The sequence below is a fragment of the Argiope bruennichi genome, chromosome 8, assembly GCF_947563725.1.
Source record: "Argiope bruennichi chromosome 8, qqArgBrue1.1, whole genome shotgun sequence".
NCBI lineage: Eukaryota > Metazoa > Arthropoda > Arachnida > Araneae > Araneidae > Argiope > Argiope bruennichi.
The window spans coordinates 94,109,864-94,131,918 of NC_079158.1; the positions used below are offsets into that span (position 1 = coordinate 94,109,864).

The 22,055-nt window shown below is 25.6% G+C and overlaps 1 protein-coding gene across 1 annotated transcript; it reads left to right on the forward strand.

Annotated features, from left to right (window-relative positions):
- The first annotated feature begins 2,781 nt into the window (after window positions 1–2,781).
- Window positions 2,782–20,820, forward strand: LOC129981827 (solute carrier organic anion transporter family member 5A1-like). The gene is made up of 15 exons (XM_056092850.1): window positions 2,782–3,201; window positions 6,606–6,747; window positions 7,609–7,757; window positions 8,190–8,349; window positions 8,956–9,149; window positions 9,656–9,840; window positions 10,965–11,181; window positions 12,048–12,212; window positions 12,525–12,605; window positions 13,964–14,081; window positions 14,189–14,357; window positions 14,500–14,687; window positions 15,616–15,680; window positions 16,537–16,660; window positions 19,985–20,820. The coding sequence occupies exons 1-15, from the start codon at window positions 2,913–2,915 to the stop codon at window positions 20,304–20,306; spliced, it is 2,568 nt and encodes an 855-aa protein (XP_055948825.1). The 5' UTR covers window positions 2,782–2,912; the 3' UTR covers window positions 20,307–20,820.
- Window positions 20,821–22,055: the final 1,235 nt, after the last annotated feature.

Genomic DNA, 22,055 nt, shown 5'->3' on the forward strand with positions numbered 1-22,055 from the left:
TGAAACTGTGTTGCTATGTTGGCATTTTTTTTGTGAGAGATTTTTAAAATGTTAATGCTATTTCCTTTTTTAAAAGGAAATCTTTTTTAAAAGATTTAAAATGAATTCATAAAAATCAAAATTTATGAAAGTGGCAAGTTGTTATTCAGGAGCAATTCAAAAATTTTATATATATATATATATATATATATATATATATATATATATATATATATATAAATTTGAACATTGTTTTTCTTTTAAAAATTTGCTGAGAATATTTAAATCTATCATAGATAGTTTAACAGAATTTATCTTTTTATATACTCATTTTAATGCAATTTATAAGATTTATTTTTCAAACACTCAATGCAGAACAAAAAATTGTAGCATAATTTTTTTTCTTACAGCATCTGTTTCCTTGTATTACAATGTTCAGTCACATAATGTGCAAATTTTTTCTTTCCTACTATCATTTTTAATAACAGATTGACATTGTGCTCAAAACAGTTCCATTGGTGCTAGAATAGGATGTTTTAAAATTTTGCTCATTTATGCTTACTTTTCAAGTAGAAAATTTTTTGTAACACCAAAATTTAAATTGAATCGTAGATTAAAAGAAAAGTGGAGAAAAAGAAAAAAAAAAAAAACTCATTTCAACTTGCCATTTATTATATTTGAGTTCCTTTTTCCAGTGAAATTATTTTTTCCACAGTTTTTATTTATAATTATATAAGAATCTGTGAATGTATAACTCCTATATATATAAATTTTACTTGTGATCAAAATTTAAGAATGCCTGTTTAGGATAAAACATAAATTCCTTAAAGAGACACTGCCTTTTCAGAGAATATTAGTAACAGTATTCATTAAAAACTTCACAACTTCTTTTTTGATAAATAAGATAAATTTTTTGCCATCTTGGCAATGCAAAAAGTTTCATTAGATCATAAACATTACCTTTCAACAACATCTAAATGAAGAAAATGTTTTCTGGTATCTGCTATTAAGCAGAATAGATTACATATGCATACAGTGATTTTAAATGATAAATCTTTTTCTAAAAATCACATGAACATTAATCAAAAAGTTTTTGACCAAAACAAAAGAAGTTGGATTTATTTTAAGTAATGTTTAGAATTTTTCTTTAAAATCTATATAAAAACAATTTTTTTTCCATATTATTATGATATTTTTATTGTTCAAATGTTATTTAAAATGAAGTAAAGAAAAAAATCATTAGTTATTCATTAGAAAAACTAATATTTAATAAAATATTTTATTTTCCCGAGGGTGATATTGTACTACATTGATAAAAAGTACAAAATGCAATTAGTGTGATCACTATGTTGTGTAAGATTGAAAGTAATTACTTACGTAATTACATAAGTTACTACTGATGTTATTTATTCTCTCAGTCTGAAATATCCTGTAATTTCAGGCTGAATCATGTTAATCATAGAATTATGTAAGTATATACAGAATTCACATTATATATAAATAAGTAATATTGTGGCTCATTATGCTGATATTCCTTTTTAGAAAACATTTATTTTAATATATTAAAAATTTTCCCTTGGAACGAGATATTTTATTTAATATGCTTCATGCTAAATGTAAGTCTTTTGTATTCATAGCATGAAATTTTTCCTAATATGTTCAGCTAAATTCATTCCTAATATATATATCTTAATCCCTTAAGCTAAGCTAATTATCAATGTAGTTTCATTTTTTATTCTGTAAAACTTGATATCATCTCATGTATCAATAAAATAATAAAATGTGTTTTAAGTTTTGAAATATTAACAAATATATAATTATTCACATTATTCAAAGTTAATTTTCCAGAGAATTTTTACCACTGAATTGATAAAAATCATTTTATTTTTTAAGTAATTCAATGTATCAATTTTGAAAATGTTATATTATCAAAGTATATATGGAGCCATTTGTAAATTGCCAACTTAAAAATGTGTATGCTGAAAAGTTTATTCAAGAATATCTTTTGTTAATCATTAATGTCAGATTTATAATAAGATCTGTTTAACATTTAGTATTAAATTTTTTTTTAAATTTTCTCCATTGAATATATTTTAATATGTATTTATTCCACTTCATTTCTCAGTAAAAAAAACAGATTCTTCTCCAATATAATTTCTTTTTTCTGGAAGCAATTATGTTTATCTGAATAATTTTAAGAGATAATGTCTCATTAAAAGATAGTAGCTATAAATGTGAGTGTTTTTGAATCTAAAATAAATAGAGAATATATTAGATTTAGATAGAGAATACATTTCAAAACATTAAAGGCATCAAAACAAAAGAACAAGAATAGTGAAAATTGACCAATTTCCAAATTTCCTTGCAATTAGTGATAGTCTATTCAACTTTCTAACTTCAATAACATTGACTTTCCTTTTCCTTTTCTTTTTCTTTACTTATGCATCATTTAATGAATAATCATTGATAATCTGATTTTTTTAGCAGCTCTGAGTTGCATCTGAAAAATAGTTTTTATTTGTTTTCAAATAAATTTGGATTTAGGCAAGAACAATAGATTTTCTATACCCAATTGTGATTTAAAATTATTTTAAATGCATTAATAGTTTTAAAATATTGATAAAGCTTGCCTGAGGCTACCAAAAAAAAAAATGAAATTATTGTTGGGGGGGGGGGGTTACCTCTCTGCCAAACCCCAGTGGACAAACAATGACAATGTATGAATATTTAATAATATATATATTTTCAAATTGGAATTTTATCATGTATGTTTATATTCTTTTCTTCTTATTTGCAGTGGGACTCATCGAAAGAAATTCAGACTACATGATATTAACTGGATTAGTGGATCTCTTTTGAATGTTTGAAATAGTACCCAGTGTTATTTTTTGTTGTATCAGTTTTGGACTTTTGAAAAAGCCCATTCAAGAATCATGACATCAAGTTGCCTTGATCTGACTTTACCAACATCATCAACTTGTAAGGATGATTTTGCATCCCAGTGGCGATGCCACAGAAGAACAAAAAGTGCAGGAAGCAATGCTTCCAGAGACTTATCTTTGTACACATCAATGGGCCTCTATGCCCATCATGGTGTATTTGCCCCACCAGAAAATAGTACAACTGAAAAGAATGTGGAGGTTTCATTTAATTGCAAATATGATCTAATAAAAATTGTGGAAAAAAATGACAGAGCAGCTCTGCATTCACGTGATCTACAAGGTAAGAATTTCTCTAATTTCTTTGCTATTGAATTATATGAATATCAAAATCATTTATGTTTTTTAGTTCAGTCATAGATTTTTGTAAACTTCTTTAAAGTTTTTTCAAATCAAACTTTAGCTTAATTTGAGAGCAGATAGAGAAGGTAAAATTTTATTAAATATTGGGAAACATTGCTGCAGAAAGCTAAACTATTGCTATGGACACAAGCATACATTAATACAAAGCAGTATATACGTGAATTATGTGTTTTCCATTCTTATTTGAATTCTTATTTCCTATCAGAATATGAAAGTAGATTTTTCTTTGAAAGGAAAAGATATTTTTAGTGTGATTTTCAAAAGTGGCTAATATATATTCTTGGTTTAAACTGTGATTATCATTTTTTATATATATATATATAATGTGCAAGATTATTTTTCTGCCTTACAATAATAATAAATCTTGATTAAGAAAAGATTTGATTAAAACTATCACTAACATTTTTGAGTAGTTTTGCTTGAGATATTTAATTACAGAAGTATAATTTTAATGGACATTTGTATTTTTATTAATGCTTTATAGATTAAAATTTAAGATAAAAAATTGTTTTTATTTATTATTTTCATTGTGTCCTCCTTTATCAAAATTATTCTTGATGTTACTATTCTGTCTCCTAATTCATCTATAATATGTCTATTACTTATCTAGTTAATCTTAACAGATACTGATATTAGACTATTATTTATAAGCTATAGCATATATATCTATAATGTTTCAGTAATTTCCATTTCTATTTAAAAACTGGCATTTAAATAAAATTTAGTTTTATCAATGAATAATTATATTATTAAAAATATTCAATTTTGCTTCATTCCTTTCAAGATACAAAATTCTATCTAAATATGGCATATAATTAATTCATGTGCAGATTTAATACAATTCATATTCTTAATCTTCTAAGAATATCTTTAAACTGCATGTGAAGTAGTGTTATGCTCTAATAGAATATATATATATATATATAAATGAGATGATTTTTTATCTGTAATAATATCAAATTTGTGTTTAATTTTGATTAAGGAATTGTAAATTCTGATTATTTTAGTGCATTTGTAATCTTTACTAAACTATGGGTTATGTAAGGTAGCATTTCCTTCACTCCTCCTAAAGTATGGTTGGAAACAGAAAATAGAGAATATTTGATTATCTTGACTTCTCTGCAAGTATATCAGCTGAGGAATGCAAAGCATCAAATGTTTCTCTTATAGAAATTATTCCTCTTTGGTTTTAATGTAAATAATTTGTTTGTTTATTCTCTGATGAATTTCTTATTAGATTAAAAAAAAAGTGCTTGGCGGGCCAATTATTAGTGAAATTATTCTAGTTGTGAAATAAATAAATTTGTAAAAAAAAAAAAAAAAAAAATGTAAATTCTATGAATTTTAAAGTATTAAGATATTTCCATTTTATCAAATATAAATTGTCAGGATCCATCTAGTTCATTACATTCACTTAATTATTATTTACTAATATTGATTGCTTGCTTAAATAGTATAATATATAAGCATAGATAGCAAGCACATGATCATAATAAATAAAAGTTATGCTCACAGAGTTACTAATATAAAACAGTCAACACAAAGTAAGTTTTAACATATTGATTAAGTTGGCAGAAAAGTGTTTAAAATGTGAAATTGTATAGTTTATGAACAGTAGCATCCCATAATATGCACTGTCTAATGTTACAAAACACATAAATCTACTACTATTTCTCTGAAACTTAAATAATATAATGTATAAACATAGATAGCACATAATCATAATAAATAAAAGTTATTATCACAGTTATTAATATAAAACAATAAACCCAAGTAAGTTTTTAACATATTGATTAAGTTCAGGGAATGTGTTTAAAATGTGAAATTCTATAGTTTATGAACAAGTAGCATCCCATAATATGCATTGTACAATGTTACAAAACACATAAATCTACTACTATTTCTATGAAACTTTCCTTGAACACTTGAAAAAGGTTTCTTTCAAAAATTATCATCTAAGTTCATAAAAATAAAATTACAGTCACCTGGATAACTCTCCCTTTATGTACATTTTGCATATTTCTGATGGTATTATATTGTAAAGTTTAGATAGTCAAATATTTTCTATTTTACTTTGTGTCTTGGAAAGAAAAGTGAAAAGAGAAAAATTCAAAGATATTGATAAAAATCAAGTAATAAGATAATATTGTAGAGAATTGTATATTTACATCTCCTGTCTAATAGAAAATACATTCACCTTTAGTTTGAATATGAAAATCTACTGATAATATCTTTCTAATCATAATACTGTTAATAACTGACATTTTTAGATAGTTTTTGATAATTAAGATTCAGTTAAATCAGCATATATAGGCACTATATAATATTCATTCAATTTGTGGGGAATATAAAAGGGGGAATAATCAATATACCTTATAGGGAAAATAATTATTGTACATGCTCTCCAAAATCTTTGTGGCTATATACCTTATATAGAATAGTAAATATATTTTCCACAAATATTAAAAAAAAAAGAGCATTACTGAAAGATGCATTTCAGAATAATTGCAAGGAAATATAAAATGAAATTTAAAAGAAAGTTGTTTTTTCCCTCGTGTGGAAATAACCGGTTTTAAAGTATTTATGTACAAGTTTGAGTTGCATGGCATTTTGAATTGCTCTGAACTATCCTGTGCTTGCAATAGACATTTGATATTTCAAGCATATTTTGTGTATTACAGTAACAATGTAGGAGGAGATATCTGTAAAAATATTAAATAAAGCAGCTTTTCAAGAAGAATTTAAAGAATGCTTGAATTTACGAATTGCGAATTAGCATTTATTAAATAAAATAGTTTAGTATTTGATATCATGGAACTTTTCCTGTGATATTTTTACATTTAAGTTAAATTGAAAAATTATTATCAATATTTCTGAAAAAAATTATTTTGTGCCTATTTTATATTTTAGTAATACTAAAATATTTTATTAATATTTAGTATTGATGCAAAGTTATTATTTGGTGACATATATATTTATTAATAGGAAAATGTTCATTTAGTAGACTTTTTGGAGAGTAACAAATTAAAATTTATTTAAAATTACAAGTATTTGTAGTTAAAATTTATTACTAGTTTTCTGTTTCATTTAAATAAACTTTTTTGAAGTATAACTAAGTACTTAATTTGAATTAGTTCAAAATATATTTATATTATTGTGCTGGCATTTATTTTATGCTTAAAAAGGATGTTTTTTTCCTTGCTGTTTTTTAATTTAATGTAAAAAAATAACTGCTACTATTTCATTCTTTAATTATATTGTTTGATATTTTCTTCTGCATTTGACATTTTCATACCTTATGTTAAAATTTATTTTACCTCTTAGATGACTATGACCTACGAGAATGTGGAATTCTTTCTTTCCGTCCACATTTCTTGCAGACATTTGCCAGTATCCGTATATTTGTCTTCCTGTCCTGTGTTTTAGTTACTATACAACAAGCCTTGTCTTCGGGTTATTTCAATAGGTAAAGTTCTACTTTCTTATTAAGTAATTTTGTGCAAGAATTTTTATATTAGACTGTCACTTTAAATTAAAATATTAGCTACTTTTCAAAAGTTCTTTCAGTGTTACCATCAAGCTGAATAAATTATGATATCTATTGCATTGCATTAATGAAGTAAATGAGCATGGCATGATAAATTATAATGTGGCACAGTCTGAAATCTTTTTACAAATAAAAATAATTATGCTGAGAGTTTAAGTTGGTTAAAATTGCTGCTAAAAATGTGCAAAAAATATCCTAAAAAGTTTTTTGAAAGGGGGTAAAATTATTATATGTATATTAATTAAATTGAATGAATAGTCCATACTCAATAATAAGTTTTTAAAAAATTATGATGGATTTTACAAAATTATGTAAATTAAGAAACAGTTATTAAAATAGTGAGTGCAATATCTCACTACTTTGTTTAACTAACATTTTTTATTTTCAAATTCTTTGCTGGAGAGGAAAAATAAATATTAAAAGCTATTAATTATTGCTCCTTTGGAATAGAAGAGGTTCTTGTAATGCTTATTTCTTACTTATTTGTTAATGCTATAATAATTTTAAATGTATATTAATGTGATAATATATTTCAATGTAATAATATTAATACATCAATATAATATCTTGATAATATAAGTAACCATTCATTTAATATTTTTCATCATTTGAATGTCCTTATTTTAATTTGGAATTATGCTCTTTTATATATGGAAACTTTGGATTATTTTCTTTCATAAACTAAAATGTGTGGAGATATAATAAAAATTAATTCTAATAATTTTAAATAGAATTCTTATTTTATATGCATAATTAAAATGATTGTGTTTATTCCTTTAGTGTTATCACAACTATTGAGAAAAGGTTTGATATTCCCAGTCGTGTATCTGGAGCAATTGCAAGTACATTTGAAATTGGTAATCTCTTTACCATAATCTTTGTAAGTTATCTTGGCAGCCATAGGCACATCCCAGTTTGGATTGGGAAAGGCAAGTAGTTTATTTTGCAAAATCTAATAAAAGATACGAGCTTTCACACTCTACTCCTATCTATGTGTAATTTTATTTATATCTGCTTCTATGTTTATTTTTTAAATTTTTTATTTATGTATTTATTTTTATTTATTTGTTAAAATAGAGCACATATTGATAAACTACTTTATATTTGCCAATCAGACAGTAGAATTTGCTATCAAACTTTAGCAGAAGAGGGAAAAAAATGTAACATGCTATTATGTTGCTATTTGTCTTGCAGTTTTGCTTGCTTATTTGTTTCATATATTTGAATTCTTGCAATTTATTTTCTACATTTCTAATAATTAACAAATTAACTTTTTGAACAAATCTGACATTATAATAAGTAGTGTGTTAAAGGTAATGTAGAAGATGATTTTATTGATATTTTGTTATTTGTCCATTTAGGAATTATTGTGATGGGAATTGGATCGCTTGTGTTTTGTATCCCCTATTTTCTGGAGCAACATTTTACCACTGTGTCACTTAAGAATCTCACTCATCCCATGGATGAGAATACATGTCAGTTACCAACAGCCACCGTCCAGTCTTCTCAGCCGGCTTCAGGGTGAGTTGATTGTTTTACGCTTTGAGACTGTTCCACGATTCAAAAGACTGTTCCATATCTTTTCATTATCTAGAAATTCTTGTTTGCAAAATATTTTACTTTTATATACAATGAAAAATACAGAAATATCAATTAATTAAAAAAGCACAATGTCTTAAACCTCATATAATTGTTTGTTTTGTTTGGATTTCCAGTGTTTACTTACAGACTTTGCCATCTGTTTTATTAGTAAATTCTAATTTATAAGTTTAAACATTCATATCTGTTTCTGTAATGTGTATTTACTTTTTGAAATATTAGATTAAATTTTTCTATTTTCAATTTGAGTTTTACATTTGAGCTGGATCTCTAATTTTACTCTTTGATCAGTGTCTTAATACTGATTATACTAACATTTCAATATAAGAAGTCTAATTGTTAGAAAATGCATTTATTTAGTATATGTAGTTGTTTCAGAAAATCCCATCACAAATTATTAAATCTTTTAAAATAGTTGAAAACAATTCCATAGTGCAATTTTTTATTCAATCACTTTTTTGCTGTTAAGAAGAATAAATTATGATGAAATCGATATTGTGTGTTTTAAATATATTCTTTTTCTTTCAGGCACTTTATCAATCCTCCATCGCATGAAACTGACCCCACAGTTTGCAATGAAGGAAGATCTTCCAACACTTTATATATTTTTATTTTCATGATAGCTCAGATTTTAATAGGTAGCGGAGGAACTCCCATTTTTACTCTGGGAACAACATACATTGATGACCATGTGAAGAAAGAAAGCTCTTCCATGTACATTGGTAAGTTTTTTTTTTTAATTTTATATTAGATACTATATTAAAAATCAACTAATTAATTGAGCTGAAATTCTCAATTACTGTTTTACTTTAAATTAATTGTTTTTAAGGCATTGATAAGGAAATATAATTACACCTCTAGTTAGAGTTGCTATATCTGAAACTTCTAAAACCTCAAAAAATATTAATAAGCATTTTAACTGCATTAATATAATTGTAACTATCAAATTAATTAATACTTGTTTAGTATTATTATTTTTATTAGTTTCTTGCTACTTTTAGTGACCAGTTAATTTGTCTAGAATATTGGTTGTGTCTGATTTTTTTCCAATACATAATCAACTGAGTTTTATTGAAATGAATTTCATTTAATAAAATAAATTAGTTTCTTTTTTAAAAAATAATGGGGGGAGAAAAAAGGCTATTTTAAAAGCACACATAAAACTCTTATTCTCTTGTAATAAATATTACTTGCACTTCATGTGATGTTATTTTTTTTTTTTTTTTAGGCTGTATGTACAGTATGGTTGCATTTGGGCTTGTGTGTGGTTTCTTACTTGGGGGATATTTACTTTCCTATCATGAAAATTACTTTTTGTATAATACTGTGCCTGAAAACTTATATCCTGGTCATCCCAGATGGATTGGAGCCTGGTGGGCTGGATTTGTCATATGCGGCATTCTATTGTTGTTGGTAAGCTCTCTCCATCTTTTCTTATGAATCATTACGATAATGATATAACAAAAATATTAATTCTAATTATTTCTTCTGATTTAAGATTGCAAAATTATCTGTTAAACTATTTGTTTATTGAAGTAGAAGAAAAATCAGTTATTTCAGTGATTAACCTGGATGCTATTACTTGCTTTTATAATTAAATACAAAATATTTTTTAAAAATTTCTTTTTAATTTTTTAACAAAATCATTTAGAAATGGTTATATGTAAACTTCTTATCATATGTTATTGATTATTTTTCCTGTAATCTCATTTTTATGAAGACAGTCAACTTCTGAAGTCTAATAAGAAATGATGGGTGATGTATATTTTGGAACCAGTTGAAGATGTTCAGCAATTTCTCAAAGTTTTTGAGGATGAAAGGAAATTTAATTATCTGAATAATACCTGAACATTTCAAGTCTTTCAGAATTGAAGGATTTTACATGAAATATCTTGTTTTCCAGTATTGATGTAACGAGTTAACTAGAAAACTTAGTTCACTTTCAAATTGGAAATTGAATAATAAGTATGAGCTTCTAGCACCTTGCGATTGATGTTGAATTTTGCAAGTAATGTTGTTACTTGTTCTGAATTATGCATTGCATTTCTTCTTTAAGTGCTACTACTTTACTGTTGCTGTTTGTACTGATGTTTGATTAAGTCAGCTCTGTGAACAGACTTTCATGCACAATTTTACTATCATTTTTTTTTATTTCTGAAATTGGCTACATGCTTATATGCAGTTATAATTTATTGATGAATTGCTTTGCCAGCATTCCTAGATTTTTTAAAGCATTTTGGTATTATTTATGTCTTTTTTATTTAAAGTATTCAATATATTAATGCATATTTCTTATTAATAGCTCTTATTATTATTATAGTAATGTCCTCCATTCATATTAATTTTATTAATTATAACAATAGTTTAGTTATTTTTTTGGGGGGAAAAAACTAAACAACTAACATTTTCTAAACTAAATAAGGACTAAAAAACTAAACTAAAAACAACTAAATGACTAACTAAAACATTGACTTAAAAAAAAACATTGTTTTTATTGTTGTTGTTTTTACTAATAATTTAAATTTGTGATATTTTAGGTTTCTATTCCTTATTTTGCTTTTCCAAAAGTCTTGCTGAGAGAGAAACAACGACTTCGATGGGAACAAAAAGGAGAATATTATAGCACAAGGCGTCTAAAAAGTGAGAGCAATACTTTGGAAAGACAGAATGGTCAAGAAATGGTTACATATTCTGAATCAAATACTGGCCATAATAACAAAGAAAAATCAAAGGAGTATGGCAAAGATATTAAAGGTAAAGAACCTTAAAGTTATGAATAATAATTCCTATTGCCCTCTTTAATTGTTAAAAATATTTTATAGAATATGAAATATGTTTCTTAAATGATGTGATAATGATGATCTGACTATAAAACATAATAAAAATGAAAGCATATACTTTTGGTGAAATATTTCTGTTATGTTTCTTCTGAAATAATGCAGTTTGAGTATTATCTTGTGAGAGTTAGAATATATTGCTTTTTTTTTATCTGATTTCTATTATTTGCCTTTTATTTTTAATTATTTTAACTATTTTTACTGTCATTATAACAATTGTGATATTTATTTAAATTTAGTATTTCAGATTATTTCAATATTTTTATTCTTAAAGTTAACAGAAGTTAAATTTTTAAAAGTCACAGAAGATTAAATTTACAAACTTCCATATGTTTTGGAATATTTATATGTAATAAACATTTTTCTTGAGTTTTTAACCTCTTATCTATAAAATATGTTTAAGAAAAAAGAGACCTCCTCCCCTGTCTTTTGCAGCTCTGTGCATTCTGAGAATGTGAAGGTTATTTTATACAAAGCAAAATTTTTAAACAAAATAACAATATCTAAATGTTTCCATGTATGAGAAAGAAATTAATTTCCTTATTTTTTTAAAAATAAAATAAGGATATTTTATTCAACTTTTTCAATTGTACTAGAATAAAATAAATCATTATCAAACATAGCAAAAAAAAAAAAAAAAAAAGATAGATTTGTTGTTATATTTGTAAATCAAATTTATAATTAACTTGTATTTTTTTTTTTTTTTTTTTCATACAGAGAAATGATTTTAAAATGTATTTAATGTCTCATTCTTAGCTTATACTGTTATACTTTCTTTTTCAGATATTCCAGCTTCCATGTGGCGTCTTTTAAGCAATCCTATATATGTTGTGACTTGTCTTGGATCATGTATGGAATTGTCAATTGTAAATGGTTTCCTTGTCTTCCTCCCAAAATATTTAGAAACACAATTCAGCATTGGTAAATCACAAGCAAGTATTTTTACAGGTAATTATTCCTTTCTACTAAATTTAAGAAATTTCTTATCCAAATATTATTATTCATTGAGATATTTCCTTGCTTTGTTATTGTCATGCAATAAAAAATGTTGTTTAACTTAAAAAAAAATAGCATAAAAATCAATTTATATAAATATAGTTACAGTTATGAATGTAATGAAATGTTATTTATTTCCTTGACTTAAAAATTAAGTGTATTGCAAAAATTTTGAATACATTTTTTTTTTTTTTTTGTGAAGAATCAAATTATATTTTATTAAAGCTTTTCATTTTAATAATTTGTTTTCTTTTTTTTTTTAAGGTGGAATTGCAATTCCTGGGGCTTGTGTTGGTATTTTCATGGGTGGTTATTTATTAAAACGCTTCCAACTTAAACCTAAAGGTATTGCAATGGTTTTAATCTTCATCTGTAATCTGGTTGTTATTCAATGCTTACATGTTTATTTATTTATTTTATTGATGGTTTTCTTTGTGTGTAGTCATATTTTATGTGCTTTTAAATTTTCACTGAATACTGCTGAAACTTGGACATTTTAAAAAGGCTGTTTTAATATTCGAAAATGTTAAATCTCAGTATAGTGTTTAGATTTGTAATTAATTTAAAAGTTTTTAAAAATAGAGTTTATATTCTATTTTACTAATAAAATACAATCTTTTTCTTACTCTATCTTTAGAAAGTATCTATTTTATATAATTCCCCATATATTAACAAACATAAATATAATGTTGGCTCCATCAGTTACAGATTTAAGCATTTGACATCCCTATGCAGTGTATATTAAATTGGTCAATTTGTTTATATTTTTATATGTACTTTTAATCTATTTATGATTTCTTTCAGTGTTATTAATTTATTCAGAATTCATACTTTTATTTATTATGCATGATTGCACAAAACTATATTTAAGTAAATGTTTAGTGTTCTACATGCTTTAATAACTAAGTGAATATTACAAAATGAGTAGGAACCTGATTGATTATGCTTGATAAAATGTTAATATTTTATAAATCTTGCAATTTATATTTTTTACAAAAATTTTAAATAAGAAAAGGAAGTTGAAAATTGGAATCTTGTCTACCTATCAAAATATTTCTAATGAGATGTAGGAATTAGCTGTAATTATTAGAAAATTGTGTGGCCAGATGTAAGCAGTTACATTTGTAACTTTTTCCCATAGTTTTTTTATATAGTTTTCCATATATAATTTAAACATTCTTCAAGCAAGCAGTCATGGAGTTTAAAAGCCATTAATGGCTTTCTCGTGATTTAACAAAATAGTTCAGTTGTCTGTTATCAGATTTCTTTTTTAAAAACTGGACTGAGTATGATGCAGCATATTGAATGGGAAGACAGAAAATGGGAAAGAAAGAGAGCATGAAAAAGTAGTTCTAATTTATATTGTTTCAGAACAGAATTTTTCATCTCAGCATTTTGATTATGTGGAAAAATAATAACCTATTCTTTCAACTCTGAATTTATAGTAAAGATGGACTTTGATTTATTAGGATATTATTTTAGAAGTAGATTAAGAAGTTATTACTTATATATATAAAGCTTTTAAAATGGGTAAGAAGAGGTAGAGTGTTAAAAATCTGCCATATTCATTTGCAGTAATAATTACTATTTGTTCTATTTTGTTAGTATTAAAATAAATTAATTATAATGCTATGTCATTATTTTGTGTTTTATCTGCAACTGTTGTTGTTGTTGTTGTTTTTACATTTGAAAATTATTTTTAGGTGCAATACAATTTGTTTTGTTTTTTAATATTGTGTGCATGGGATTGTACACCCTTCTTTATTTCCTTGGTTGCGACAATATCCGAATGGCTGGAGCAACACTTCCTTATTATAACAAGTACTTATCAGATTGTTTTATTTTTTTTATCTTTCTTTTTTGAAAATATTTCATGATTCTTGTTGGTTTAAGATTTAATTTACTTACATTCTTTTCGTTTGTTACAGTACTCTAAACACCGAATTTGAACCTTTCCAAGTCAACTTAACTGCTGACTGCAATATGGGTTGTCGTTGTAGTCCTAATGATATTGAACCAGTGTGTGGAAGCAATGGAATTACTTATTTCTCTCCCTGTCATGCTGGATGTAAAGCTGAAGTTGATCACAAGTTAAATGTAAGTATGATGGAACATTTGATTTTAATAATAATAATTTAAAATTGTAATCGTAATAAAAGAGTTTGAAAAAATCCAGATTTTTTTTTCATTGTATTAATTTTGAATTTTGTTTTAAAAGATTTCTTTTTCTTTTCTGTAGAGTTATTCCAATTGTGCCTGTATATTAGCTAATACAACCAGAAATCATGAAGTGCTGGCTTTTCCACTTGCGACGAATGGCCCCTGTCCCTCTGTTTGTCATGTTATAATTCCTTTTATGATTCTGTTATTTGTTATGACGCTTGTTGTTTCTATTACACACATGCCTCTACTTATGATTACTCTCAGGTGAGATCATTAAATAAGTATTTTAGTTAGTACATTTTTGAAAAAAAATATATTTACATATAGTTTTGGGGATATTGAAATTTGATAATGAATTTTTATTAATCTTGATAACAAATATGATACACTTTCACAGAAATGTGGTTTCAGCATTTTTGGGATCAAGATTTATTATTTTTGAGATCAATTAGTTTCCACTTATGGAATAATTCTACAATACTTTTAATATCTTAAGCACTTTTTATATAAATTAATTCATTTTATTGTTTAATTAATCATATTTTACTTCACAATGCTTATGTGCGCTTTTTTTTTTAAATAAGTTTTTTTTTTTGTACTACGCTTGTGTCATGCCTATTATAGATATCACTATTTAAATAGACCAGGGATGGGGATAATTAGTTCAAATATAAAATAAATTTAACAATTATATTTTTATCCCAGCTATAAAAAAAGTAACATTGTGTTAGAAAAAAGATTAGACAAAATGAATGAGAAATTTTCCTTCTTCATAGTTGCTAATGATTAACTTATTTTTTTAAATTTGTTAAATAAGTATTTGGGTTTAAATTAACATGATTTAACTCCAAAGTATACAGTCATTCTTATTAAATTTTTCTATTATCTTTTTACTTTAGGAAAGTGGGTTAAAAGTCATTTACATTAAAGCAAATTCAATTACTATAAATATTTGAATATTTTTATCCACATTTTCCATTAAATGGAAACTTATATATAAAACTCTTAATTTCAGTTCCCCCTCCTTCATCTTTTTAAAAAAAAACGTCTGTTTGTATTTTATGTATTTTGAATTTATGGTCTGCAAAATAAGGTTGCAGTGGTGTAGAATTAATATACATCTTTTTTTTTTTGTTTAGAAATATAATGAATTATTAAATTCTTCTAATTTATTCCTGTTTGTATATTTCAGGTCCGTTGATGAAGAAGAAAGAGCATTTGCCTTAGGAATGCAATTTGTGATCTTCCGCCTGTTTGGTACATATGCCATATTTTCATTTTTAATTTCGTACTAACCTCCTTATTATAATACTCGTTTTATAAGGTGAATAATGCTGATAGAATTAAAATTGCATGTCTATCACATTGAGCAGCATATACTTTTAATAAGCTGATATTCTTCAGTATTCATCTTAAGACTTTTGCTTTAAAATAATATAAAGTTAGATGGTTAAATTTTTTCAAGATTAAATAAAATAAATTTTATTTAACATTTTCTTAATACATTTTTTTTAGTTTTTATATCAATTTGAATACATTCAGTAACACTAATTATTTCACAATTAAAGAGATTACAGCTTAAAACATAATTTTAAGATTCTGTGTTTATTTTTCTTACTCCAGCCTGATTAGTGTAAGGCTTATGATAACTAGGATTCTTTTGATCAAATCGGATTTGGAATGTCTAGGTGCCACCTGCGAGAGAAATATGATTTAAATTTATATAGGGGTGTAAATAACCTTCCTGGTGGGCTTTCAGGGAAGTGCTATATATTTGTATTGCAATTGAAAGAAAATCTCCAACATTCAGCTTAACCTTAGCTAGTAATATGTTGTAAAAGTGCTCTTCAATCTATCAGTTTTCAATAAAACTAGTTTAGATAATCTTAGAATTGAACTTGCTACCTTAGAGTTGAAGTTCCCTAATAAGTGATCTTAAAACACTCAGCCACTGTTTCATTAAATAAATGAAATTTTGACAGTAAGCATATAATTAAATACAATCAATTTTAGCTTAATTGTTTAGGTATTCATATAAAGTTTCATGAATATAATGCTTTATATTTCATTAATATAAAGTAGATGTTATAACATTATTTTTCCCCCCATACAGGTTATATACCATCTCCTATTATGTTTGGAAATGTAATTGATTCTACTTGTATTCTGTGGAAAGCACATTGTGGTCGACCTGGTGGATTTTGCTTAATGTACAATATTGAACATTTCAGGCTTAAGTAAGTTCAATCTACTAAATTGTTAATAGTTATTTATTGTATGATTTATGTATTATAGTTTATTTCCTAAAATATTATTGATGAAGGTAACATTGTAATCATGCATTAACAGATTGGGGGGTTACTATTATCGAAAGTTTCCGCAGCCCTTGAAAGTTATCGGAATTTTATTTTGCTGCGCTCAGTGTGTTGGAAAAATATTTGATCCTTGGATCAATAGATCTTTGAAAAATAGCTGAAATATGCATTCTTTATTTTCTAAGAGAGAAGAGAAAACAAGTTTGTAACTTGTATTTGCTTTGTGAATTCCCGCATTGCAAAAAAAGAGTATTGATATGGAAATATTGTCAATTATTAAGCTTTTCTCTGTGTAATTTGGAGCTGGGAAGAGGGCGTAGAAGTAAGAAGAATTAACTCTTAACTTTTGTAACTGAACTTAGCTCAATAGACCCAGCTGTGAGAAAAATACTATTAAAACATTCACTTTTTTAGGTTTAAAGAAATCATACTTGAAACAAACAATTTTGACATTCAGGTTTCACATCTCCTAGCAGTTTTTCCTACTTCTTTATTTAATAGTAAACCTCCCCCCCCCCCCCATTCTATCCTGAAATATTCTCAAATTAAATAACTCTGTTGCGATTGGCATATGAATTTTGGCATGTGAAAAATGTTCTTTGCAGTAGATTAGTGTTCAAGAAAAATCTATTTTCATATCCTATGGTTAAACTATTTCAATATTTTTTGTCAATGAGAAGAGAAACTTTGTTTAATAATTTTGAGCGGATGATTTTGAAACAACTTTACGACCAAGATAAGGTGTACAAAAGTTTGTCCTTTAGAACATTTTCAGCACACTCAGTTATCTCGCATTTCACTTGCTTGCTCAATAACAGTTGTATTCTGGTTCTGTAAAAATCTTTCGTATATTTACCATCTAGTAAAATCTTAGATTGTCCTAGCTTCTTGCAAGTGCATTTTGAAATAAATAATATGCAGTAGATAAAAGAGGTTAATTATCCTATGTGGCTAATTTTCTGCCATGGCTAAATGAAGTGCTAATAGCATGCAGACTGCAACTACTCATGTTGTTCAACCACCTACATTTTTACATGCATGTGATGCTGGAAATTCTTTTTTACTTTTTAGAATTATCAAATTCTAATAAAATACCATCATCAATAAAATCGCCTAAGACATTTGAAGTTGCATATCTGGATTTTATCTTCTTGTTTCTTCCATATCAAGACTGGATGTGCAAATCTATTTGTTTCCTTTACAAAGATTTGTTGAATACTTTGTCAAACATCAGACTACTCATATTAAGAATAAACCAAATATTTAAATATAACCTCCTTAATGAAAATCAACGGTAAATGAAATGAAATAAGCCTTTTTTGGCCACAGATGAATTTTTTGGCAATTTAACTATCTGGTGACATTTCTTGGAACAAGTTTAAAAGCTCTTTACAAGAGTTACATAAATAATTACTCACCACACATCTCAAACATCACCTCAGTCTTGCATTTAAGCATTGAGCAGATATAATGGGTAAACAAGTGCATTCTTTCTATAACAAAATTAAAATGCACTCCTCTTCTTGTGAATTGTAAAGGACTTCATGGAAAATATTGTGATTCTGTTTTGATAAAATTTAACAACTTTTTGAATGATTTGACTTGCATTTCAGTGTTGAATTCAAGGAAATCCAAGGTTAGAAATATAACTTTATCAGAATGTTTAGACAGTTGAAAATCTTTTCTGAAATTGTGAAAAGCAATTAAGATTCAGATAATACTGTCTCATGGCCAGACCTTAGTGGAAGGGAAATTTTTATTGATTAGAATATTGAAGTTGAAAATCTTAAAGTGGAAAATATGCTGCAAAACATTTGATTATAGATGAAATGGAAAAAAAAATTAAGTGGAGAATTTTCAATTTGCTAAAGAATTTAACTTATATGCCTGCTGTTTGTATATTGATAGCATGGGCAAGACAGGATTACAATCTTAAACTTATAAATAGGTAAGAAAATAAATGCATTGCAAATGAGTTAAAAGATTTACGATCAAAAGTGGTGAATTTTGAAAAGGCAGTTCTACTTTGCAAAAGTCTGTGAAGAAATTAGTTGAAAGGACAGAAATACAGATTTTCGATGTATAGTAGAATTAAATAATTTCATGAATTAGGCTTCAACGGGATGATTTAAAATATAAAATGATATAAGATATTTTAATTGTACTTTTATTTCCTCTTCATTTGTTTAAATAAATTTTTTTATATATCTTTTGTATTTTAAAACTTAATTCTGTCAAACACTGGATAAAAGTAAAAGTTTTTGTGGAGCGTAACATGTTTAAAATTTTTCTGTTTAAAGAATTAGTTTGTGAAGTATCCAGTAGTGGTTTATGTTAAATTGCATCATCTTGTTAAACATGGTATTTATGTTTAAGTTTTATTTGTTTTTTGAGCTGTAAATTTTCACTTATTAATGACAAGATGAACATAATGAGTGTCCTTAGTAGAAAATAAGTTCTTCACTTAAGAATCTAGAAGTTAGTAAGCAATGAAGTAATGGCATTTTTAAATATTAATAGAACATTATTATTTAAATTTATCAAATTTATCATTTTTTTTTTTATGTCTAAAATACATTATTTTGAAAATAAAAATTCTTGAAATGAAATTGCTGGAAGAAAGGTTAAAAAAAGGGGAGGGGAATTCAAATAATTCTGTTTCATTATTTTAAATAGTGTTTTAAATTGTAAAATTTTATACTATTTTTTAATTCTTATAGCAATTTATTATTTATGCTGAATACAGTATTATTTTTACATTTCAGCATCTGAGTTAACCTCTTTTAATTTTTTTTCTTCTTTTTTACACTTTTTTATTTGGCTTAATTTGTTTCAAGTATCTAATGATGGAATGATGGATTTGTTATAAATTATTTCCATTTTTTTGGTGTGCTTGAATTTTCAAATTTGTACATTAATCTCTCTCAATGATGTTAATTTAATACTTTCTGAACTTAATTATCAATTGATTGATTCCATTAAATTTTTGTTTTATACAAATGATGATGTTTAATAGTGAACCTTAGAAAAAATATTTATTTCAAGATTGCTTACATTCAAGAAAGTGAATTGTTAGTTTTAGAGTATTAAAAGGAAAGTAAAAACTAATTCAGTTAAAGTATATTTTTTAGTGCATTGATAAGGGTGTTTTTAAAAACTTTTTTTTTATCAAATTTATTTTACATTCCTACACAATCTGTTTTTTATTGAAAAATTTATATATATTATTCTTTCTTAAAAATCTAGATACATTGGTGTATGTTCTGGTCTGAAAGTTGCGTCTGGTCTTTTATTCTTCCTTGACTGGATGCTGATATCATGGAAGCACAAAAAAGACATCGAACAGCCTCCAACATTGACTGTTGGAGAAATTGTATCTTCCATTATATCTCTGGATCGATTGTCTACTACTGGTTGGGGAGACATCACTATTGATCCATCTAAAGAGGCTCCAGAAGATGCATTGCCATTGGAAATGGAAGAGGAGAGTTTCACGCATCCCCCTAGGACAATAAAGAGACATGCAAAACGAGACAGCTCTGCCAGTGATGTACTGAATTCTCAGTAAACCATTATTAATGGATATAGTTCTAACAAAAGGGATATGGTACAATGCTGAAAATCTTACTTTAACCTAATATTCAGGGAATATTTAACTTTCTCGAGGTATCAGGCACTCACAATTTGAATTTTAGGGGCTAGTTTATGGTAATGAAAGAAGGAAAAAAAAAGCATTTTTGTATATTTTCATTTATAGTTATTTATTTATGTATGTTGTTTCAAAATGTGTAAAGAGAAGAAAATATAGTTGCAAGCAATTACTGCATTTGCAGGAATTAATTAATGTGAATAATGATGATTCAAGAGACAAATTATTTGCAAGCATGATTACTATATAGTATAATAGTTCAGCCAAATCAATATTATATTTCAAATTGTAAAATATAGCAATATTAAAAAAAAAAGTTCTGAGAGGTGGATAATTGTTTTGATGCAATTTAACAAAATCGTAGTAGGATTGTTTAAGTTTTAACCTATTTGAGATTGTGTTAACAAAATCTGTTACTAAATACAATTTATTTAAATTAAAATATTATTTAAATAATATTTTAATTTAAATATATAATTAGATAATTGTAACTAATCTGTGTGATTAGGTACAATGAGAATTTTTATATTTTCCCTTTGAAGTGAATTATTTGACATTTTAGTTTATACATTGCATTTTGATTAAAGAAATGTTGTATATACTGAATAATATCTAATGTTCATTATAAATTCCAATTGTTTGGATTAAAAATTGTTGTTTTAAATTATTAGGATATTTGTAAAAGAAAAGTAATTATCTGTTTCTAACTTAACTTATAGTACTTTAAAAAAACACAAATAGGATAGGTTTATCAGATTGAATAATTTTTCTTCGTTGACACACTAATCTGATGCCTGTCATTAGAAATATATTGTGAGTGCCTTAACTATATTTAGAAGAAAATTTAGTCAATAGGATAAATATTGCCTTTCAGACTTGCACTAAATTAAGAACTATTTTCAATTTATCTTTCAAAAGAACTCAAGTTCTTTTAGACTCGCAAGAGTAAAAGGAAATGATTGTTTTTTACTAATTTTTTGAGAAATTTTAATATTATTTTTAATTAAAAGTTGAAATTAAGTGACTAAAAGAAAAAAAATAGGTGATAAAGTAAGAATTAGATTGTGACATATACATAAGATTTGTGTTTTTAGTTTTTATGAAGTTTATCATTTTACTTCATATTTCTGATAATAGCTGTCAAAATGAAAAGAAAGTTTTAAGTGCATAATTTTCTTTAAATATTTCCGTTGCATTTAATTTTTGTGTTTTATAAAGTATAGCATTCTTTTTTAAAAAATACTTTTCAAGCATTTACATATCCTTTGAAAGTGTATCCTGCTTCTTAAAGGAGATATGTCCAATACTGCATTATAGCAGTTCAGTACTTGTAAAATATGTTTGTGCCTAAATCAAATCCTCCTTAATTTATTTTTAATGTAATAATCCATCCAAATATATTTTTCTTCCTTATGTATATTTTACTTTAAAGTAAATTTTTTTTTTTTAAACTTTTTGTGTTGCCAAGATTAAATACTAATATTTTATGTATTTATGACATGTACATATTTATGCATAGTATTACATATTTGTAGCACTAGAATTCATTTGTTGCTTCAGTACACATCTGTTGTGTATCTAAGAAAAATTAGAATTACAATGTTTTATTAAGTATTAATTTGGAATATTTCTTATTCATATAGCTTCTACAACTTTAACTGCTGTTTT